The sequence below is a fragment of the Diachasmimorpha longicaudata genome, chromosome 9, assembly GCF_034640455.1.
Source record: "Diachasmimorpha longicaudata isolate KC_UGA_2023 chromosome 9, iyDiaLong2, whole genome shotgun sequence".
NCBI classification, from domain to species: domain Eukaryota; kingdom Metazoa; phylum Arthropoda; class Insecta; order Hymenoptera; family Braconidae; genus Diachasmimorpha; species Diachasmimorpha longicaudata.
Window position 1 is genome coordinate 5261243 of NC_087233.1, and position 22787 is coordinate 5284029.

The 22787-nt window shown below is 38.2% G+C and overlaps 4 protein-coding genes and 1 long non-coding RNA gene across 8 annotated transcripts in view; 1 reads left to right on the forward strand and 4 right to left on the reverse strand.

The window, feature by feature from the left end:
- LOC135165920 (uncharacterized) overlaps positions 1–3356 on the forward strand; it is a 29921-nt gene extending 26565 nt beyond the window's left edge. The window contains exon 4 of the long non-coding RNA XR_010299596.1: positions 3113–3356. This is a non-coding gene — a long non-coding RNA (uncharacterized LOC135165920). The remainder of the gene's footprint in view (positions 1–3112) is intronic.
- On the reverse strand, positions 645–7174 carry LOC135165907 (1-phosphatidylinositol 4,5-bisphosphate phosphodiesterase-like). The gene is made up of 16 exons (XM_064127699.1): positions 6692–7174; positions 6367–6567; positions 6100–6179; positions 5752–5887; positions 5570–5670; positions 5280–5443; positions 4966–5176; positions 4629–4887; positions 4192–4543; positions 3707–4068; positions 3361–3559; positions 3069–3239; positions 2448–2573; positions 2177–2351; positions 1602–1805; positions 645–1234 (listed from the first exon to the last, which is right to left on the reverse strand). The coding sequence occupies exons 1-16, from the start codon at positions 6860–6862 to the stop codon at positions 919–921; spliced, it is 3228 nt and encodes a 1075-aa protein (XP_063983769.1). The 5' UTR covers positions 6863–7174; the 3' UTR covers positions 645–918.
- Positions 7175–7449: 275 nt separating this feature from the next.
- Positions 7450–12067, reverse strand: LOC135165922 (endothelin-converting enzyme 1-like). Of its 3 annotated transcripts, XM_064127726.1 has the most exons (16): positions 11872–12062; positions 11468–11811; positions 11121–11204; positions 10821–11032; positions 10586–10762; positions 10439–10504; positions 10049–10187; positions 9629–9725; positions 9268–9358; positions 8958–9134; positions 8766–8866; positions 8631–8689; positions 8450–8501; positions 8320–8387; positions 7920–8206; positions 7450–7808 (listed from the first exon to the last, which is right to left on the reverse strand). In XM_064127726.1, exons 1-16 carry the CDS (start codon positions 11892–11894, stop codon positions 7626–7628), a joined length of 2160 nt encoding a protein of 719 aa, XP_063983796.1. In that variant the 5' UTR covers positions 11895–12062; the 3' UTR covers positions 7450–7625. The 3 variants fall into 3 exon arrangements, with proteins under 3 accessions (XP_063983796.1, XP_063983798.1, XP_063983797.1); XM_064127728.1 differs by lacking the exon at positions 11872–12062 and having other exon boundaries at positions 11121–11214; positions 11468–11607; XM_064127727.1 differs by lacking the exon at positions 7450–7808 and having other exon boundaries at positions 8004–8206; positions 8283–8387; positions 11872–12067.
- Positions 12068–12458: 391 nt separating this feature from the next.
- On the reverse strand, positions 12459–14576 carry LOC135165926 (aquaporin-11). The gene is made up of 4 exons (XM_064127733.1): positions 14219–14576; positions 13505–13695; positions 12899–13312; positions 12459–12757 (listed from the first exon to the last, which is right to left on the reverse strand). The coding sequence occupies exons 2-4, from the start codon at positions 13683–13685 to the stop codon at positions 12561–12563; spliced, it is 792 nt and encodes a 263-aa protein (XP_063983803.1). The 5' UTR covers positions 13686–13695; positions 14219–14576; the 3' UTR covers positions 12459–12560.
- A 134-nt stretch (positions 14577–14710) lies between these two features.
- LOC135165921 (uncharacterized) lies at positions 14711–22711 on the reverse strand. Of its 2 annotated transcripts, none has more exons than XM_064127724.1 (5): positions 22286–22711; positions 20813–21231; positions 19243–20219; positions 16007–18482; positions 14711–15072 (listed from the first exon to the last, which is right to left on the reverse strand). In XM_064127724.1, exons 2-5 carry the CDS (start codon positions 21034–21036, stop codon positions 14943–14945), a joined length of 3807 nt encoding a protein of 1268 aa, XP_063983794.1. In that variant the 5' UTR covers positions 21037–21231; positions 22286–22711; the 3' UTR covers positions 14711–14942. The 2 variants fall into 2 exon arrangements, with proteins under 2 accessions (XP_063983794.1, XP_063983795.1); XM_064127725.1 differs by lacking the exon at positions 22286–22711 and adding an exon at positions 21957–22055.
- Positions 22712–22787: the final 76 nt, after the last annotated feature.

Sequence of the window (22787 nt, forward strand, 5' to 3'; positions counted from 1 at the left end):
CTTCCTTAGTCTTCAGAGGTGGGAGATATGGATGTGCCCGGGGATTATGGAAAGTGGGGGTAGCTGACAAGGAAACGAACTAGTTACACAGAAAAAAATCATCTGGAAAATCACTGGACCTTTTGCGAGGATCGTGTGGACCGTACACGTGTTGCCATGACAAATTGCGAATTTTGCATATGAAAAATTATGCAAAAATTCAAATCAAGTCAATAATTATGGAATATAATTGATACTTTCGATTATGTCTGGGGATTCGTCTTCTTCAAGTTCTCGGACATGTGCAGAGACACTTGGAACTGTCCTCGATGCTACTCGATGCGAAATTAGTCACCAATTTTCGAGAGAATTTTTCCTCCTCATGTGGGACAAGATGAATAATCACTTTGTCAATGAAAACTTGTTTCATATTTTTAGGATTATTTTTATCGGAGTTATGGGCCTTTAACCTCGACGTGCCGTACGTTTGAAATGGATTGGAGTAAGTTTGCCAGTTCTCGATCGGCTCTATGACTCATCGATTTCATGAAGGAAAGAATATGGTGATGAAGCTGAAAGACATGCAAGTGGGAATAATCGTGACAAGTTGGGATTTTCGAGTGGAAATACTGGGATATTTGATCACTGAATTAGACACGAATTAATCATTGTTTAATTTTTTTATTATTACATCGGTAGCTGAACGATCACTTCTATGCGGACGTGAATGAGGTATTTTAAAACAATTGATTAACATGAGTCATGAATCGATCGACGAATCGGTTATTGGGAGCACGGAAGAATTCCAATTTCTGAATGTGTTTTTCCATTTCTCTGGATATCTCGCATCCTGCGGGATATTTTTATTATTATTTATCAAAATAATGCAACTCAAATTGAGCTTTTATGTCGTAGTCCAGATAAATTCAATCATTGTATTCACACCATGAACTCGCACTTCGATGACAGTTCATAGTTCATAGCAGCTTGATTGTACATCTCCAAAGTATTCTCTATCGTCTTCTCCAAATCCGCAAGTTGTTTATCGTGTAACGTTTTTATTTTCGTCGATTCACGATCCTGTCTGATACCCAAAGTTTTTCGCTCCTCGGTGAATTTTTTTATGTTATTCTGTTTCTTTTCACGGAGTCTACGCTCCTTGTCACCCTTTGTCTTCAATGCTTTGTCGTTGGCAACGTCTTTCGCTGTTTCGGCATTCACCTTCGCTTGATTTGCGTTCAACTCCTTGGAATCCCTGGAAGAAATAAAATGAAAATTATTTCTGGTAACAGTGATTGTTACCAAGACGCGAGGAGTTGAGTCCCCTGATTTTTTTTGCATTATTTCTAATATTTTTACAGCATCGTATAGAGCCATAAAGGGCCATTCCTTTTTTTGATGCCATTCTCTCTGTCGTCCTGTTGAATTTCATATTTTTTGTGTCTTTAAAAAGGGGAACAAATTGTATTTAAAATTTTATCGCCTTTTTGCATCAACCGGCCATTTCTTTTACTCGTAAAAAATGAATAAATTAGTTAATCGAGGGAAATAATCAAAGTTCCCACGTCCACAGCAATCCTGCCTTTTTAATAAATTAAATAAGAAGCGGTGATGATAATCACTTGTCCTGTTTGATCTGCAATTGTTTCATTTGCGAAACCTGAACGACCTCCATAGCCTTTTTGAAATCATCTTTGCCAGTGTTAATATGCGCCTTGTGCATTTCCCACTCTTCTTTCCTGTGCTTTCCCATTAACTCAGACCATTGCTGGGTCTGCTCTTTTACGACTTTCTTCACGTTTGCATCAGCCAATATCGCATTTTTACTGAAAATAATGACCAATCAATTATCTTAATCATTCAGAATTCATCCAAAAAAATGAAAACATTTTAAAGCATTTTTTCATCATTTTTTAATGTCGAAGAGTTGTGGTCGACAAAAATTTTATGCAATTTTTTTAGAGCTTTCGGAGCCTCCCGTAATTGTTGTCAGAACTTTCTGTGAATATTTACAATCAAATATATAAAAGTCAGACACTCGTTCGTTCCATATATTTCCTCGTTACATAATGAGTTATTAAAATTCAGGTTGCGAATAATTAAAAGTTAAGGATGGCTGAATTATTCAAAAAAAAAATCTGGAATAATTATAAGCAGATGGTTAAATTCCCATTCTAAGAAGATAAACGATAATTACTCTTTTCCTTTCGTCAATTTTTCCATGGCAGCACAATGAGCCTTTAACATAGTCTCCTTCTCCTTCTTGTGCTTCTTCTTCATGGTGTCCAACTCTTTGCACTGTTTTTTACTGAATTTGTATGCCTTTTCACGCCTCAATGAATCCAGAGTAATTGGCTCGGGTTTAAATTCCTCTGGTGTAATTGATTGAACGATTACATTTAATTACCACCGATATATTAAACGATAAGTGGCAGTGGGAGGGAGGGAGAGGGGGAGGGATATCTTACCCCATTTGGGACCCTCCTCCTTCTTCTTCTGCTCGGTCTGTTGAATACCGAGATTCTTCATGTTCTCCGCTTGCTTCTCAGCCGCTTTTGCAAAACCACCAGGATCCGACAGCATCGCCATAAAGTCTAGATAACATTCCGAGCGTTTAATCGATTTTATTTCGCGATAATGATTTTTCTCGACGATTTAGTAGCCCAAAAGTCATTATTTGGGGGATCCGATGAGAATAACGAGTATGAGAAGATCTTCGATAGTTTTAATATAAAATTTTAGCCATTTTATTTTTTGAGATGTTCATTTTGAATGTTAATTTAGTATTTTGTTGCTAGTTTAAATACAAATTGTCCCTGAACTTCTGTGAAAATTCCCCAGAAATTCCAGAAAATTTTCCATTGAGAGCGTAATCTAAAGTGGATTCAGTCGATTTTTAGTGCGATCGTTAGTGATCGCTCCAATGACTCAACATATTCCTATTGATTTATACCCATTATAAACCCGCCAAAATCAATTCATAAAATACACAACACATCAACTAAAAATACCGTAACTTGGTTCTCAGTTTTCTCCCATATTTTAGTGAATATTATCGATAAATAAAGACATAAAAATAGTGATAGTACCTCCGAATCCATCTGGAACGTAAATCTTTATTTCAATATTGCAGAACAGCATGGGAAGTGCCATCGGAAAGTTGGCCTCGGTCTTCAGAGATATGTGACGATATCCCGCTTGCAATCCATCAAGAGGTAAGATTCTTTGACCCAAGAGTTTTCCACTCTCATCGTAGACCCCTACCATAGAATTAAACATTAAAATCATTTCCTTGATTTATCTTTTTTTTAATTTTCTCCATCACTTTTCAAGATAGAAAAACAATTTTTTGCTCAATTATTTTATCGACATTTTTTATACCGAATCGAAGTACAGCTAGATCTGGCAGTACAACTTTACGGAAGACGAATGGCTCTTCGTTGTAGACCGGATTGAGACCGTTTGCCGGTATCATACGCGTGCGAAACTCCTTTTTGATTGTGTCTGCCGGCAGCCCGTACATATCTACTTCCACGTAGGTACCCACTTTCTTGTCAGACAAGAATTGACCAGCTATGACCTCAGAAGAAAATTATGGAATAGAAAACGTCAATTCTCTTGTTATTGTTCCGTCATTTATGTTTCGAGTGCGTAAAATTCCACTTTACCATTTTTTTTAATGATAAATGTGAAGGCCCTGAGGTGTGAAAAAATGTGAATGTAATACCTGCACCGAGCAAGATGCAGCAATGACGCCGTCCACACCCTCGGCGAATGGATCAAAACTCTTATCGGCTCGCCTCATAAATTCCGGCTTCAACAAGTACCCAGTTGTTCCATTGAATTCAAATTTTCCCTGATTAAGTTGCATGGGTAAATCGGGCGTTTGAAAATTCAGTGCAACCATCTGTGAGCCAGCATTCCAGAACACCTGGGGCATGTAATTCGATGAATCAGCTCTGGTACCCTTCGGATATATTCTGCTCATCTGTCGTTTATTATAATTTACAAATTCAACTGCTGATGTCTTCAGATAATTCAATGCCGCCGTCTCAGAGAATGAGCTCATATTGTGATGAATATTTTTTTCTGAAAAATAGTACATTAGTCTACAAATAATTCTGATCACGAATCAATATTTGAAGGCGTTTGAATCGCGAAATGGGATCGCCTTCGACCCCACCGTAAAATTATTTTCAGAGTTATGCGTACTCTCAGCGACGTCAAATCCTTGAAACTTGATTGGTTGGGCGTAATTAATCATTGACGATAACCAGGGATGACAGGCCATAGTACTTCCGCTGTAGGGCGTCGCGACGGCGGCATCACCCCCTTCACCCGGTGGCCCCTCACCACCTTCACCTGGCGGTGGAGCTGGTGCCTCGGCTGGTGGTGCCTCAGCGGGAGCATTTGGATCCTCCACTACTTCATCTTTCGCCTCAAATTGTCCCGATTTGAATAATTCCAATTCGACTTTCTCCACTTCCGGCTTCAGACGCTTATTCTTGATGAGGATTTTGCGTTTGAGGGCGCTGGGAGGGGGTAGAGGGCAGCCGGGCTCCAACTGTTGATTAAAATCATGAGAATTCGTGCTTAATTAGGCAAAAAACAGTCTAAGAAGTTTTTTAATTGAAAAATTGATTATTCACCGGGTAATCCTTTAACGGTTCGCTCAGAAGAAGGTCCCCAAGGATATCATTGCAGTACTTCGCCAACTTGTACTGCTGCTTCAAACAGCAGTGATTCTCGAAACTCAAAATCACTGGGTACTCAGTGGTGACGAATGCGCAGTCTCTCAAGGCAACAATGACATCCTTGAAAAGGATATCAGTGCACATGGCTTTACCATGGGTTATTATCGGCTCTTCGTCCTCGCCTTTTCCGTCCCAACAGTCCAATTCCACACATCTTGAACCGTCATAAGTTTATTGAAATTTGAAAATTCACCTGGTGGGGTCACTTCGCACCCCAAATTTTTTTATTCACCTGCAACCTGCCAGCAACACTTGTCGATACATTTCAACTGTACTTTTTCCACCTATTTGACGACCACTGAGATAAGTGTTGTGACTTGAGTTGATGTAGTAATGAGACAGGGGTTGATCCATGTCCATCCACTCCTCGAGTTTGTCCAAGAAGACTGGAGCATTCTCGTCGCTCATCAAGTACTTGACGAATCCATCCTTGGACATTTTTTCTGGGAGCAAAAGTAATGAAGGCATTATATTGCTTGTTGGGTGCATCCTCAGATGAAGTTGGGTCCCTAGTGAACGAAATGGTGATGGAAAATTTATAGTTACTGTCAGTTCGCAATTTGTCATCTGGCTCGTAATCATTGATGATCTCGGTACATCTTTTTTCATCGTACAACGGATACAAGATCTCGTTCAACATCGGATCCCTCTGTTTCTCGTTCATAAAATTTACGAGTTGAGATAAACTGATCTCATTCTTTCCCCCTGTTCTGAATTGCATTTACAAATCATTATCTGATATGTTTGTGTATTAAAAAGTTCTGAGACACCTCTGGTTTGCGGATAAGAATTCTCTCCGACAGTTTCTTCAAGAATAATTTTATAAATAAACTTACACGCTCGTGAACAATTCCTCGATGTCATTCCTGGGGCACAATTTAAAGTACATGGACTTAAATTTATCGAGAGTGAATGCATCGACGTCTATTTTATCGCTCTGCAACGATAAATTATTCGCATTTGTCAGAATAATTAAACAACAGTATTTACTTTATTAAATAAAAAATGTTCCACTTGCTTTTCCGTTAGGAAGCCCCAGTTCCGCCAGTGACTGATAGACGAGTTTCTCAGTTTTTCCGGAGGCGAATGTCTTGGCAATGACCTTGACCGGAATTTTTCCCTTCGGATCCACAGAAAAACAGATTCTCATCCAACTGAAAGCGAGCGATAACTCAATAAATATTTTTAGAAATATCCGGAGATGATCCAAAAATTGGAGAGACTTGCCTGTCCGTCCTGTGATCCCCTCCTAGCGCGTGAGGGAGTGTCGTGGAGGGGGGTAAGGCTCTATCGGAAGGACTTCAAGGAGTGGGGAAGGGGCTAAGTGAACTAGAGGGTTAATTTCCTTAAATGAGAAAATACTCACTGTTTCATCAATTGAATCATTGGACAGACATTGCTGGCTTTAGTATTGTGCGTAATTAGTCGTAAGCCGGCTTGCCATTCCTATAATTAATTACAATTATCGACCTTCCATTGTGTATTGAATAATTTATTGACTTTTAAATTCGTTAATTTCCAGATTTTTCGATTTTTTTTATCACGTGTTGGGGTCTCGATTTTTTAGGGGCATTTTCTTCATGAATTTTCCAATTAATATAAATTTGAAATGACATTGGAGGGGGGGTGATACCTTTGCTTGTTCTGGACTGCTGAGGACAATGTGTTCATAGTGGATATTCGTGTAATCCAAACCGGAGCAAACGGTGAGACTTTTTGCATCCAATTGTTCCGTAGTTCCATGTTTGCTCAGTTTATTACATAATTTAGGATCTTTCGGAGTCCCTCCATAACGTATATCGCATACCTGAGCCAATTCCATGACATCTCCGTCCTGAAAAAAAATGATTTTGTAAATTTTTCGTTAGGAACTGAAAAAAAAAATTTTTTAATCCTCAAATTTCTTTCTCTTCCATTTTCATTTCGGTGAAGAATAATAATTATTAATCAGTAATTACTTTGGGACCACTCTTCCAATACATGAAAAATCCGTACTCGTCGACTTTGAAGAGAGCGTCCGGTTCATATTCAGTAGTTTCCTTGTCTTCATACCAACGATCGAATGTCGCACCTGTTCTTAAAAATTCTGGCACCTCAATTTGCCAGTTGAACTCGAATTTTTTCGTCATTTTTATTCAACACAAATGAACGAATGTCATCAAGGATTCGAAATAACTCGCAACGAGTTTTAAATTGTTACTCCTAACGTTTACTATTTCTTGAGAATGAGCAGTTTTTCTAGACTAAATTATTCTAAGAACTAATTGCAATTAAGTGAATACTTTTTAATGTCAAATACTGTAATTAACTTGTAAAATTTATCAAATGAATTATCCACAAGGGAATTATTCGTTTTTTTTTTAATAAAATTACAAAAATATTCTCGTTGAATAGATGGGGAAGGGATGTTCCCTATTGTTGGAAGGTCAGAGACCAACTGTATTCAAAATTCCCCGTCTCTGCACCTGAACGTCTCGAAATCCCACAATTTCATTACTCAAATCCAATTGAGGGGATTGAGATCGCACTGTCTGACCTCAACCCTTGTGCCTCAATCGAGGGGTTATTAGTACTCAAATATCGTGACAAATGGCAATGATTGAATTGAATAATTAATGAAATTCTCATTAAATTAAAACCGAGAAACTCAATTCTTCAACTAGAAAAAAATCAGTGCCACTGGACACCAGTTGGTGTTCGAATAACTCAAAATTCATTTATCGTGACATACATTTATTTTGCAATTTATTAATCGAATACATTTTCGCTGCCATCATCAGCTTAATCATGAACATATGTAATATTAAATCGAACAATAAAAATACACAAATGGCAATTGCAAACGTGCAATTAATCACCAGAAAAACCGGAAAAAACCTTAACAATCACTTATTACAATCTTGTTTTCCAGATATTACATTTATGTAGGGGATTCATGGGACTTCCCACTGGACAATTAAAAGCTCTCGCGAATTGGGGCATATTACGAACAGCACCATTCACGCGATTTTCTGATGGACTGTGCTGATAGGCCCATGGATCACCTGATCCTGTAACTTTGGTTTCGCATAAGTTCTGCAAACAAAAAAATTCTGAAACCACTCGAAGAAATATATTATAAAAATTATACAAAATGACCCAGTCATTTATCACGGTAATCACGTAATTTATATAAGGAGTACATACCTGACTGTAGGCTATGAAAAACATCTGTGTAGCAGAAAAACTTTCAAACCCTGGAAGCTTTATCTGCCCAGTTGGTCTGAAGCCGTACCCTAGACGCCTGTACGCGGCAAATGATGCTTGAATTCCTATTACATCCGATAAGTCTTCGTCACTTGTTTGTGCAACTAATTTTGTATTGTTGGAATGGTCATTAAAATACTCCACTATGCAGAGAATTTGCTCAGTATACAGATCCATAACGTTGCGTTCCGGAAATAGATACGTTGGTTGCGATCCTTGAGAAATAACTGAGACCAAAAACCATAGATTAGGATATACGTCGACAGTTGGTAACCCAAGGCCAAGCCGACATACGATAGGAACCTATTTGATTCATTCATGTCAATTTGGTCGAACCTACTTGCGGCGTCAGCTGCATGAGCGAACTCGTGACCAATAATGCTGCCGATTGCTCCATAATTTAAATAACTAGAACCAAAAATAATTAAAAAATTTGGGATCGTAGTTCATAGGATTCAGGTAAAACTTACTCAGGCAGGGTGGAACCGAAGAAGGGCGTTTGGAGTTGACCTGCAGTTATGGCTACGAAGAAGGGTTGAAACTTTGAGTTGATGTACAACAGTTTAATGCAATATTTTGTGCGATAAAATCATATGAAAAATTTTCACGTTGGAAGTTGTAAACGCAGAACGAAATTATATATTCACTCACTGATTACATTAGAAGCTAATCGATAGTGCGCACTCACAGTCAGCGGAAAGGTATCCCAACTGAAACGATAACAATGACACGATAACAATAATTTGTTAAAGAACTTTTTTGGCTGTTCCTAAGTTTTTGTATTACCTTGGCGGTTTTTCACTACCGCTAAACAAGTTGAACCTGTACTTGTTCTGGTAATTCCAAAAGCTCAACATGTTGGAGACGTAGTCCGGAGAAGTTATAAACTGCGGACATCAAAATATTTTGATTTTTGTACGTTTTTTGCTTCCAAGAAAGTATTTTCTATGAATGTATCGTGATCAATATTTTGTCTACCGTTTCGTAATGGTATTCGATTGCCGTTTGATTTGTGCACCATTTTGGACCACCAATAAAGAGCGTAATATTGCTAATTTGATCTAATAATGCTGCTTTAGTACTATCTTGAAGCCAATTTGAATTATCGATTTGATAATTCAACTCGTTTCGCACGTTTTCCGCTATTATTTCAACCTAAAAAAATATGTATGTAGGCTGTCATAAAATTCAGAGTTTTTCTTAAGGTACGATAGCACTGGGAAGTGAAAAGTTCCCTTCAATGTTTGGATCAAATGATCATTGAAAATATTTCGTCTATGATATTTACAGCTTTCTGATAGTCATCCGAGAAGTAGTTCTGCAGGAACCAGTTTACCTCAGCATAAATCAATTTTGTGTCTTTAAGACATTCCTGCAAACTGAGAAATGTAGGCGGATTATTAGTTTTCATTTATTTAGATGCCATTTATGACAGTACATAAAATAAGTTGGTCCCTTAAAATATGTACAAGTTTCATGTTATTTCTGATTGCTCATATTTGAGGCTGAACATTCAAATAAAATGATCACCAGTACGTGAATATTAGACGTGATAAAGTATCTAAAAGTTCTAGTTTTTTCCCAAATATATTCGTGAAGTTTATTGGTTCTTTTCATAAATAATCAGGTAGATAACTTATTATACTAACCGATCTGGGGACCTCTTAAATCTATAATATATGTTCCGCATCTTTGTGTTAGTATATCTCATTGTTCGACTGACAAATTTCCAATGAATGTAATTAACTGCAACAGATAATAACTTCACATTCAGGGTAAAGTAGACCCAAAAATTAATTTTAGACCATCACAATAGGATATTTATCCGCGCGGGGAATATATCGTGAGATTTAAAATCCAATACACACAAATAATATATTTTATGTTATCTAGTAACATATAAATATATTAATTAGTGTTCTCAGTATTGCGTGTTGTATTATATTAATTATTTTATTCACTCGAATTTCGGGAAATTTTACAAGCATATGACATGAGTCGGTTTGACGTAATTCTTCCAGAATTCTTCTTCTCTATGAATCTTTAGATCAGATTAAATATACTATTACCTATCGTACGTGTCTCTGTCGAATCCAACAGCTTCGGTAGAAGATTATAATACGGATCCACCAATGAGGCTTGATAGGTCTCGTTAATTTCAAGTATATTGAGGGCAAAATGATGTCGAATAATTTTTTGCCAGTAGATCTGAATATTCAAAATAATTTAAAATCCAACAGTTACAGGAAAATAATCAAAACTCACGGGTTCCTGAGAAAAGTCCCAATGCTGTGCAGATAGAATTTTTCATGATTTTTGCTAAAATTTTCAAGCATTACCCCCAAAAAATTTCAAATTTTGTTATCATACCCCTCGTCTCCCGCACTAGCTAGTTTTTCCTTAAAAAATCTGTTGATACAATGGAAAATCTACTAAGGAAATTTCAATTAATATTTTACCTCTTGTTCCGAATACTTCCGCTGTGGATTAAAACTTATGATATTGACACCTGATATTTCTCTTATCTACAAAAAATTAACAATTAATTACATGAAATGGAGTCAGCTAATCATGTGAAGAAGCGATAAAAAATATTCATCTTTCACCTTGTTCAGTTTGTGCTCGAAAATATACAGATCATAAATATCCTTCTCTAATTGTTCAGGAGAGATTGTTGCCTTATCATAACGAATAAATTCCTCAAGAACGTCTTGAACGAACTCTCGATAATCGTCATAATTATTTCTGATAACTGGTAAATCACCGGGGTCCGGTGCATTCACCTAGGAATTTTCAATGATTATCTGAAATAAGTATCAAATTTATTTAATAACAACTCACCACTATCACAGGCTTCCCATCTTTCCCTTGATCTATTCCTGGATTTATGCTGAAGAATGCGTTATTCATACCCAAACGTACATGACTTTCGTCAACCGCCTGCCAAGTACGGGAAGTATTGCTCCAGTATTCTGTGGTCATGGCCATAGGCCAGCCACCAGCACTTCCAATAACTGCTGCGATAGTTCGTATACCTCTCACTTCTCGTGCAGCTAAAAAGTCAAAAAATAAATTACTCGTCATTTTGTCAGCTAGATCACAGCCCAAGCATACGATGGACGATTACAAATTATCACTCACTGTAATCCATGCAAGACTGAAAGAATATTTTTGCTTGTTGAACTGGTTGAATATCAGTATCGTACGGTGGATGCCACAGCATCGCTGGAAATTACTAAATGTCTACCTTAAGGACGTCTTCCAGGGGCCATGGAATGGGATCATGTGATCAAACTGATCTTCCTAATCATTCACCATAATTTTCTGAGTTTTATGAAAGCCAATGTCCGACATGTGGGTGTCATAACTCAGAGACAGAATTTGAGTTTCATTGAAGCCAAAAAATTATTTGATTTGTAATTAAAGAAGTTCATTTGATTCCCTTGATGAATACAATGAAGTTTATGTTAATGAAATATTATTAATACCTTGTCGTCGATCTTCTGTAATTTCAGATAGTATGTCTAGTTGTCGCACTGTTCCTTCATATCCTAGATCCTGCGATGATCCTTCCCAATTACCACATGAGTACTGGTAGAAGTTATCACATGGATGGACAGTTTTATCCATTGCCATGTCATATAACTTTCCTATTTTACGACATTCTTTCGTAAGACAGACCTTTTCTTTCCCATCCGGAAGGTCTTCAGTTGGACTGATCTTGTCCGCCATCGAAAGGAGATAACTTGATGTGTCCAATCCGATTCGGTCCAGGTGTGATGCTCGAACAGAAGAATGTATCGATAGGGAAGTTAATATTGTTGATATCAGGCTGCAGAAGGGAAGGGAATCTTTATAAATATTATGGTTGATGGCAAAATTACGTATTTACCAAACTGTCGTGATGATCGACATCTCTTCGTGAATGACAAGCTTCGATGTCGGGAGAATCAATATTTGGTGGTAGATAGTTTCGGTATTTTGAACACATTTTTTTATATTTATGTTTATGTTACCCTGAGATCTATTACGGTGATATTCTTTAATAGTTTTTGCAAAGAATGTTTATTCGGTATGGAGATTGTCACAGTTGTTCTGAAATCACAGGAAACAATGGATCTCCTAATAAAATTAGGTGACGTCAGAAGGCAGGAAATCTTCCATAAAATTGAAATGGAAGCATTTTTGAGCAGATACAAGTCTATATACTTTATCTAGTGATGTAAATGGCTTGAAACTTCGAGTTTTTACGATCCTAGGAATTTATCGAAAATAAAAAAGAATGAATATTGATGCGCGTTGCTTGAATATAGGAATAAAATCCGGGGACTTGGTATTTTCAACAAAATGCACATGGATTTTTCGGTTGTTGGCAATACACAAAATTTTTTTGTGCATCTTAACAATTGTATTATCTTCCAAATTAAAGTGCAGTCATTTTGGATCTCCATGGACAATAAAAGAAATTCCATTCAAATATTGAGGTCTCATCACCCCTCTTTATTACTTCAATAAATAAATAATACAAATTATTTACAAATTATTCCTATTATTTCACCGTACTTTTCAACCTAAAAATAATTAGTGCGTTTTGGCTTTCTGTTTTTTAACGAAATCTTGAATTTTTGGGTGCTGGTAGACCCGGATGGATGCTATGGATCCTGCACATGCTCCCACCCAATAAACAATAACATGTTCCATTGCACTTGTGCCCAGACAACCATATTTGAGGGCTGTTGCAAGCGCAGGGTTGAAATATCCTCCAGAGTAATTAAACGCTGAAAAACAAAGAATATTCGTCTAAAAACAAATTTCCATAAAATCCATTGAGTACACGAATAAAAAAATGCAGTTCATCTGCAGAATGATTTTTTTCGGTTCAATAAAATAATTATACTCTTATGAGCAATAATTCTCACCAACAACGACCAGCGTCGTTCCCACGAAAGAGTCAATGATGTTGCTGAACCTGGGGTTGAGCTCCCCCAGCCCTCTGGAGACGACTCGACAGATGCAGGTGGCAAGACCCTCGATAAAGGCCCCGATTACGACAGGAACTTGAAGATCAGTAGTGCAGTCCCCGAAGGCCATGTCCTTGTGTGCAGAAGTTATCTCCAAGGCCCAGAGGACTTGGATGTACCTGAAGACGACGAGACCACCGACGAGCTCCGCCCAGATCAGAAGAAAAGCGTCCCTGAGGGATTTCTTCCCTTCGACAAAGTCCTCCAGATGAGTATAGGGACAGGCTGTGGCATCTTCCCAATTTAAGGACCACCAGATCGTCAATATGAAGAGGTAGATCGCGTATGTAGACACTCCCCAGTTGTCGGCAACTGAATGTTATAAATATTAGCGGTAAATGTTAGCGGGGAAATATGGAACGGGGGGCAGAATGGAACGGTGAAAAGAGACAAATGTAATCAAGCGAAATTCAGACTTGAAAGAAGAAGAGAGAATTGATCGTCTAGTTCAATAATTTCTTCATTAAAAAATACCAATGGTCTATTATTACTTGTTTTAATTACTTATGATCAGTTCGAAGCACGCTCCGCATAACTCAGCTGTTGCGATTCCCTCCAGGAACAAGTCCCGCAAGAACGGCCGTTGTGTGTAGTAGTTTACATATTTTCTCGCCCAATATGCAATTAAACTCGTCAGAATAATGTAGAGAGTAGAGACCACCAGGGCGAATATAGAGGCAGTCATGGTTCATCAACTGTTATCATTCAATTTCCGTCGAGTAGAAATTGATTAAAAAATTTTTAACAAAACACTTGACGGGGATAAATTATTCTAAACAATTCAATGTTCTCCGGAAATCATTGAAAGTTCCCACTTTATATTTCTTTTTTTGATATTACATCGTGGATTATTTTTGCATCGATATTTTGCCGTGTGATATTTTTTTATAAAACCAAAATTGTTTCTAAACCACTCAGACTCGATTTATCATGAAGAATGTTTCGTTCATTGCTTCAAGGGCACACTGACATAACGCAATAACTGTAACAGCATCAGCCGACGCCTTTCCATTCCGCAAATAACGAAGTGTACTATCAAAAAAATGTGGCACAAATTTTTTAATGAAAAAGAATTCAGTCGAAAACATTCTAAGAAACTGAAGAATTTTTTTGAATTTTTTGTGTGGAGAATAGTTTCTGTTAGTGAATTTTTCGAATTTTCAACAGTGAAAAGATCATTGTGAATGAATTTAAAAAAAAGTTGAACAATTAACTCACGATTTAGAGACGAAATATCCTCGGAAATATAGTGAAACTCCACTTGACCTGATCAAGAGACTCGCTTCACGAATTAAACTCCATTTTAACAATTTTCGATGATTATTCTCATTATGACGATGACACTACGATGCTGGGAGACTCTTGGCAAGGTCCGAGGGCACTTCCACCCAAATATAACTGCTGAAGCTCTTTAAATAGCTGCTAACCAGTTGTCTTCGGATAATTATGTAGGAAACTATACTTATTCATAAGCCGTGTCGAAAAGTGCCATTTTATCACTGCTGCTACATTCAGTTTCAAATTATATGGCTTTGTAGATAAAAGCTAAAATGCAAAGCGATATAGATAATCTTGAGAAAGTTATATCTGGCCTTAATCCACAAAGCAACCCACAATCCAATCAGCCCCACACGTTGTCCTGTCATTCACGAAGTCAACGTCAGTTTAAGAAAGTGAAAAATTGTAAGATATTAATGATTAAACAAATGATTTTATTGAGAAGATCGAATCTTAATGATTTTATTCACCTTATCAAGTAGCTAACTACATACTTTATTACATAGGTAAAACTTATTTCCACCGACACATTGTCTTCACTTACTCGCAATTGTATCTTTCATTAAATGTAAGAATGTGTTGACTAAATTGTGATTCATTTATATAAAAAAAAATGGTAATGAAAACAAATGTTTATTCTTTTTATTATCGATTCATCAATTAATTATTTACAGGAATCATTGTCTCCCTTGTGCTTTTTAGCCGATATTTCACTCATTTGGGTCGGCGACTCTCGCAACAGCCTGGGAATCCTCTTCGTTCGTAGAAATGACATTTGAGGACCACCTGACAATCTATAATATCAATAAAACAGAAATAATTTTTATTAATAAAATGGACTGAATTTATTTTTCAGCTTACGATCAATGCAGAATTATTTTCGTAAATCATTAAGAATATTCTCTCTGCAGCCCCTCATGACTATAACAATTTTGACATAAGTGTTCTTCTCATCAAATTACTCCTTAAAGAAAATGCTTCTTAAGGACAAAACTTTACTCTCGCAGATACCGTTTTGACCAGCTGTAGATCCTCGCCCCGAAATTCTAACCTCAAAATGCAATTTCCCGCCAAAAACTGAACCCATTCTATTACACGTATTTTTTAAACAAAACACAAGAAAATCTATCGCAAATTGTAGTGTTTCCGGCGATTCATAAAAGGAAATTTCAACTCTTGACGTACACTCGATAGGATTTCAGTTTTTTATCTTTGGTTAATGATACATTTTGCCCCATAACCTCATTAAATCTTACTGTTACTAACAGTCGATAACTTTTCCTGTCTTATATTCAAATTCAACATATCTCATTATATCATCAGAACATAATCCTCTCCACAACAATAACCGGAAACTAGCGATTCTCATCAATAACATATTAAAATCCTGATCGCGAACACAATTAAATAAAATTAACCCCAGATTTAATTTTTCACCAACACTTATAAATACAAAATTTATTCATTCATGTATTTCATTCATTTCCATTTTTATTAAGACATTAGGACTAATTTTCCGTTAAACACTGCTTTCCATTCTATCAAATACTGCTTTAAAAAAAAAAAAAAAAATCACCAGCAAAGTCATCTTTCCCCAAAATATATACATAATCAAATCTGAATAATCCGACACTTACGGTTTACGTCATTTCAATTTGCATAATTTAAAAACTAATGATTGCCCTCAGTCAATAACAACCCTATATATCCCCCCCCCCCCCAACTTACTTGCTCTTGTCAACAGCACTGATCGTCAACTCGACATTTCCATCAGAATTGACAACTCCACCAGCAGGCACCAGCACATAAGTAGTTGTGGTGGTCTTCTTGTCCTCATCTTTCTCCTCCTCCTTAACCTTCCTCTCCTCCTTCTTCTCAGCCTCAGTCCTGGGCCTGAGTTTCCCCTCAACAGTGGGAAACTGTACAACAGGCAGTACAATACTTTTATCGCCCTTTCCTGCGAGCATAAGCTTGACCACGAGCTTGGAGATTTCCTCCCTCTTTCTGGTGACGATAATCTCCTCGAACCAATTCTTTAATGTCTTTATAGGCAGCTGATAATTTTTGATAGGTGATTCAAAGAAGGACTCGACATACTGTAGAACATACAGTCCACAATCCGTAAAGTTTGATTGCTGAGGTACCTTGGGACAAGCGCCCTTGATAGTATCCCTGGAGAAGATCTTCTCCTTTCCCATTTTCGCCTGATATTCGCAGCTGAGATAATCCCTGAGTGTGGCGACAACTCGAGCCCTACCAGGTCCCGCCAGAGAATCAAAGATCAGAATACAGGGAATTTTCTGAATGTCCTCGTACTCTTCTATCTCCTCCTTAATCTCCTCTTTCACCTCCTCCTTAACAGCGACCTTCACCTTAAGCCTCTCCTCCCTCTTGTCCTCATCCTCTTCGTCCCTACCCTCCTCGTCACTGGTCTCCATGAGTTCCTCCTCATCACCTTCAGCCTCATCCCGTTCGCTGAGATCATCAGCTGGATCCAGAGTGATGGTCGTAGCCTCTTTCGTGACAGTTGTTGCCGGAGTTATGGTGGTGGTGCCAATGGTCATAGTCTGTAGTTTACTCTTCTCACCCTTTCCAGAGCTTTCAACCACTTTCTTCTTAACCTTCTCACCCTTCACCGGCTCTCTCGGAGGACTGACAACCCCCACAAGCCCTGGAAAACAGATAATTGCCAGGAACCAATGGGCATGTTCATTGATGGGTATCACGACAAAATCCTTCTCGAAGATATTCACATTCTTCGTCCACTTCTGCACCCTAGTATGTCGCTTGACTGCCGGTGATACATTGACACTATCGCCTGATTGTGTTGGAGATGTTAATCGTTTGTAAAAGTATGAACTGAAAACGTGAGTCCTACTGGCGTCCTCCTCGGACAATCTCTCCAAAGTAAGATACTTCAGGTAGAAATCGATGATGGCATCATTCAGGAATTGATCCTCTCCCAGACAGGCGTAATCCTCAGTATTGAGGGCTATACCACCTTTAGCTGGAGGTGGTGGATACACAGTGATCTTCTCGACAACTCCATTTGTTCCTGATGTCGTTGATGCTCTTCTCGGATTATGTACATTATCCTTCGGAGAGGCTTTCACTAATATATCATTTGCTTCCTTCGAGTTAAGCTCTTCGCAGAGATTGTTCTGGCTGAACAGCTGTTTCAAGATATTCTTAGACTCCTCGGAGATTTTTTCAGGAAGCAGAGTGATCCGCTTGTGGGTGTGATCCTTACCAGCTGGATCGTAGTACGGTCCAATGGGATCCTGCATACCCAAAACTCCACGAATTTGTTCACCAGATTTCACAGATGTGTAGAAAAACAGTACTGGCATTGCTTTGCCAAAATGAATAAGCACTTTCACTATTGATGACATCATAACGTGAATTGCGACAGTCTTTTTGTCGTCTTCAAGAAGGGGCACTGAGAGAATGAGCCCCGATGAATTGATGATTATGTTATCATGAGGTACATATTTGTATGAGCCTATTCGTACAGTTCGGCACGACAATGAAGTGCTGATGACACTTGTCATATTGTCCGATATTGTGCTATCGTCTAGCGATGGATCTGAAGATTTGGACATGCTGGTTATAATGGGTTCCTTATCAGATATTGTTGCAAGTTCATCTGAATGAGTTCGATTAATAACCTGTGACAATTTCATTGAATCACCTTTCTTACACTTCTTAGCTGGATTTTCATCCTCATCATCTGAAGAAAGTGTCAGACATTCGGGTTCCTTGATTAGAGTTTTTGTCCTAGAATTCACGGGTCTCGTTAATCTGCCCTTTGGTTTCTTCACGTCTTTGTTGAATGTATCAGCTTTTTTTCGTGAATAAAAATTGTCAACTGGTATGAGCGCTTCCTTCTTCTGATTTTCTATCAGTGGCACTGTCTTGGGATTGTCTGGTAATTTGGTCTTGCATCTTGCGCATTTAATGAAGTCCATGGAGCAACATCCACAGTGGGGACAAACTGCCAACTGATTTTCAACGAATTTACGATCTTCAGAGGCATTGGATTCGTCAGGATTGATGGTACCTTCGGGGGAGATGGTTTCACTCATTCCCTCGTCGGGACAATCTGGCGAATCTACTACCATCGATATTACCCCACCTTCACCACTCTCGACGATGTAGTTTATGTGGAGAATGGGGTCTTTTACAAGGGATACCGTGGTCTCACCTGGGAACACGGTTTATTGCTTCGTGAGAATGACGAAAGAGTACATAAATTCTGATGATCCGCGACTAATTTGTAAGGGTAGATAGGTGACGAAGTGAATGAAATCGTGAGCCTCCAATTGGGAGATTAGGTAGAATGATGCTGACGAAATTAAATTGATTAAACAGAATAAAAAAAATTGTATAGCCAAAATGCTGAAGAAATCGCGTGGGTCAAATCGCTTGGTAGGGTAATCTGAAATAGATTTATCGAAAATGGTGGACATAATCGATATATGATAGCTGACATTGTGAGTGACGTAACAAACAAGCCGCCACTAATGAATTAAAATCCTATAAATAAATGCGCGGTAATTATAATGGAGATTTGTAGGCTTGAAAATAACGCTGTGTAGTCACTAAATACCTTAGTGCATATTTTTTACAGTGATATTTGTCAATTACGAATTGACTTCAATGATAAAAAAAATTATAACAATGTAAACGCGGACAGGAAAGACGCAGTGTCATCAAATGACTGTTTTTGCAAAGAATTTTAATTTTTTTTGTTTAATAATGGTGTCCGTCATAGTAAAGTCTCAGTAAGATATCAATTAGGTCGTTAAAAAAATATCAATCATCCGCCTAATCGATTTGACTTTATTGATTTTAACTGGGCAAAATTCCGATTTTCAACAAAACCGCCATTTGGCAACTCTCGACAGAGAGATCATGAGGAAAATTGTACAGGCGCCAATAAAATAATAGAATAGATTACATACCGTTCTGTGGAATGTTTGCCTGCTCCAACAAATCCTGTACCGTACACTCCTCATTGGGTATATCAAAAGTGATTAATCGTTGCTCCCCGGTTGGCAGTACAACCAACATCTTCACAGTATTACCCTTGATCTGCTCCTGAACAATCGCCTGATTTGGATTTGTAATCGTCTGTTGAAGATAAGCTATCGATTCCGATCCAGCATCACCATCCGATGAATTTTGTGGATCACGAGTCGATGTGTCGATCTCCATGCTTTCAGGGGGTGGCTCTATCTGCTTCTGAGGTGGTCTAGGAGGAGTTGGAGATTTTTGAGGGGTAAGGATTGGCTTCACCTGGACAGGTGTATTTTGGGCTGTTTTACCATGAGAATTTCTCGCATGTTTTATTCTCTCAGAGAGAAAACCCATGTCAGCATAACTGCCCAGGGTTTGGGCCCCTCTATTGAGGGGTTGGAGGGGTGGATTTTTGGGAGTTGGGAGTGATACCTTGGTCAGAGGGGCTGAGGGTTTAACGAGGAGGCCTGAGGACTTTGGGAGGGAACCAGTGGGTCTCACGAGAGGAGATGCAGTTTTTACCAGGGGAGGTGGTGTTTTGATGACCTGAGAGGAAGTTTTTGATTGTGCGAGGACGGGGGTCAGGGTTTTCACGAGTTTTTGGGGATCGGGATGAATTGGTGAACGGGGGGAAGGCTTTGGGGGGAGGATTTTGGAACGTGGTACGAGAGGCTGAGGGAGAATCTGTTTGGGTTTTGGCGTGCGTCTGGGGGTGGATTGAGGAGTTTGGGGGGGTTTTGGGGGTGGTGTAGGCTTTGGAGACATTTTCGAGGGATCGGAAAACGTCACCCACTGGACTTGAGGATCATTGGGGTTTTTAGTGTCAGTTATTAGGAAATTTGATGTCTCGGGAGTGGTTGTGGGTTTCAAGGGAGGGGGCAGGGATATGCGATCCTCTGTGTTTATTATGTAAACACTTTGTCTGGAATAAAGACAGATTTTTGGTGAATTTTTATTTTTTAGCGAATGGAATTGGTTGAGTTTTTGATTATCTTCAGTTGTTATTTTGCGGTTTCAGTTGATTATGAGAGTTAATGGGTAATGGACTGAGATATTTTGCAATGTAAGCGCTTAATTGTTGCAAAGAATCGAAAAATAATGTCCTGCTCAGTCACTTTTCTAGGACATAGTTTTCACCCTCATGATTTATGTTACAGACCGTATCGCGTATTTTTTAAATTCGATTATTTCAATAATTATTATAGAACTTCTGAAATTTTCTTATTTTTTATTATTTTGACTTGAAAATTCATTTCTCCAGAATCATTTCCAGACAATTTTTAAACAGAAACAAGACTTGTGCAGTTTGTACCTATTACACTCGTGAAGAAAATGGCCAAGGACAATGTTCATTGAAAATTCAATTCCGTACTTAATTAATCATTGATCTTTCGGAATTTAATTCTCTACAAAAAACATTTTCAATCACGAGGAACAAAATCAAGTCACAAGTGATATAGATAACATTTGGAAAGCAGTACACCCGGGTCTTAATTTTGGGGTAAATGAAAATACCTCTGGTCAGATTGTCCCTGCAACTGCTCACCGGCCGGTGTAAAAATATGTTCACTATTCTGTACAGCTGGTGTATAAGTCACAATTCTCGTACTCCCATAGACACAATTATTGAGATTCTGCACAACAAATTGTACATTTCCATCTACAGTGCAGTACTGTTGTCCATCATCAGTTACAATAGGTACACCGGTATCAGCGATGAGATTGTAATACTGTGCCATATTATAATAAACTGTTCAACACAATTGTAAGAGGATTTACTGTTTATGTTGCTGCACATTCACGAAAATATCATTAGTTCATCTTCGTTATCATCAATTCCTTCGTGTAGTAATATTATGATTTTGTTGATGATATTTTTTTCTCGATTTTGGGGACTCTCCAGTTCATGCACTTGGGGGCCATGAAAGAATCACCTGCAATAAAAAAATACAGTTACTCTTTTGATGATGCAATAATCGATAGAATAAAATCAAGGAAGAACCGTTTTTTTCAAATGTTGTTCTGTTTTTTTACATTTTTTTAACACAAAATTTTGGATTTAGTTGAATATTTTTCACCTTTTTTTTAATCCTATATAATATATTTGTAAATATATGCAGAAATATTTAATGTTTCAAATCAGTGGGAATAGTTTTAGAGTGTTTTCTTCGTTAGAAGAGCAAAACTTTAATTGTTGGGGGAAAATAAAAATTATCCTTCCAACGTGCGTTCATGTATGCAATTGAATATTTTTCAACAAATATATTGTTGGCAAAGCTATTGTTGGGAGATATTGTTATCAAAAATATTAGTGTAGAAGACATTTGGTTGTGCCACTCCACAAAACACCTCCCCCCCTGTTCCAAAAATAAATTTAAAAAATCCAATTCATTGTACGTCAAAAATTCCCAAAGACAAAACCCCATAGGGCTTTCCTCTATTTCTCCTCAAAAGCTCTCGTTCCACCCTCAAAACTATCCCTCAGCGCTTTCCGTCTCCTCCCAAAATTTTCTAATCAACTCGCCGTCCCCTCCACCCTTTCACCCCTCAAACCTCAAAAACCCTCCCTGAAGTCTGAAAACCACTGACTAAATCCATAACCTAAAATTTAAACGTTTTCCAGCAACCTCAAAAAAATCCTTCCAAAACCCCTTCCCACCTCATTCTCTTCCTCTCGCCCCTCAAAGGCCCTCTTTCCACCCCTCAGAAACGAAAAATTCCCTCAAAACTTCCAAAAATCGAAAACACTGTGAATAAAACCTCTGGAAATGACTCGTTTATTCCCTAGAAGACGACCAAATTCTCCTGTCGCCCCCCTGCTACCCCTCCCCCACTGCCACCCCATATCGAATAAATGCTAAAAAGCTCTTCGAAAATGCTTGAAACATCCGAAATAATAAAAATGCAAAAATCGAAGCCAAATGCGTGAGTAAACGATAATTTTTATCGCCATGTACAAATTTTATTGGATTAATTTTCGTCAATTACCTGTAATCACTTATGATAAATGACCTCCGGTTGTTGATTAATCACTTGATTATGGACGATGTAATTATCCGATGGGGTTCAACGATGGTATTTCATGGGAAATGGAGCATTCAGCGTAAATAACAACTGGCCTATCGCCATTTTACGGGTGTTGAGGTGGTGTACAAATGGACTAGGGGCTTTGACTGTTGAGATACAACTGCGCCACCGAATGGATGCCTCCGCACCGCAGTCGTTCACTTCGCGACTATTTTTCGCGTCTAGAAATAAACGAGACGATGTATCACAATTGTTCGGAAGTTTTTTCCATTTTCCACAATTTTATTCCACTAAAATCGGTGAACTCGGAATGATTTGCGAGATTCTCAGGACGTGAGAAGAGACGAGAGACTCACGAACGTGACCACGTGTTCCTATGGGTCAATACAAATGGCGGGAAATATTTGAATTCTTGAGGGGGCGGCATCTAGGCGATGGAGGCAGAGGTTGTCGAGTTTATCAC

What these genes read in the sequence shown, in the direction of transcription:
- LOC135165907 (XM_064127699.1), bottom strand. Translation starts at nt 6,862, where the DNA reads ATGACGAAAAAATTCGAGTTCAACTGGCAAATTGAGGTGCCAGAATTT. An exon ending in GCAGTCCAGAACAAGCAAAG is followed by an intron (nt 6,180 to 6,366) that starts GTATCACCCCCC and finishes AATTAATTATAG; the next exon opens with GAATGGCAAGCCGGCTTACG. An exon ending in GAGGAATTGTTCACGAGCGT is followed by an intron (nt 5,444 to 5,569) that starts GTAAGTTTATTT and finishes AATGCAATTCAG; the next exon opens with AACAGGGGGAAAGAATGAGA.
- LOC135165926 (XM_064127733.1), bottom strand. Translation starts at nt 13,685, where the DNA reads ATGACTGCCTCTATATTCGCCCTGGTGGTCTCTACTCTCTACATTATT. An exon ending in GTGCTTCGAACTGATCATAA is followed by an intron (nt 13,313 to 13,504) that starts GTAATTAAAACA and finishes TATAACATTCAG; the next exon opens with TTGCCGACAACTGGGGAGTG. An exon ending in AACGACGCTGGTCGTTGTTG is followed by an intron (nt 12,758 to 12,898) that starts GTGAGAATTATT and finishes TTTGTTTTTCAG; the next exon opens with CGTTTAATTACTCTGGAGGA.
- LOC135165922 (XM_064127726.1), bottom strand. Translation starts at nt 11,894, where the DNA reads ATGTCGATCATCACGACAGTTTG. An exon ending in ATTAGCTTCTAATGTAATCA is followed by an intron (nt 8,502 to 8,630) that starts GTGAGTGAATAT and finishes CCTTCTTCGTAG; the next exon opens with CCATAACTGCAGGTCAACTC. An exon ending in TTCGGTTCCACCCTGCCTGA is followed by an intron (nt 8,388 to 8,449) that starts GTAAGTTTTACC and finishes TTTTGGTTCTAG; the next exon opens with TTATTTAAATTATGGAGCAA.
- LOC135165921 (XM_064127724.1), bottom strand. Translation starts at nt 21,036, where the DNA reads ATGGCACAGTATTACAATCTCATCGCTGATACCGGTGTACCTATTGTA. An exon ending in CAGGGACAATCTGACCAGAG is followed by an intron (nt 20,220 to 20,812) that starts GTATTTTCATTT and finishes TCTTTATTCCAG; the next exon opens with ACAAAGTGTTTACATAATAA. An exon ending in GGCAAACATTCCACAGAACG is followed by an intron (nt 18,483 to 19,242) that starts GTATGTAATCTA and finishes CCGTGTTCCCAG; the next exon opens with GTGAGACCACGGTATCCCTT.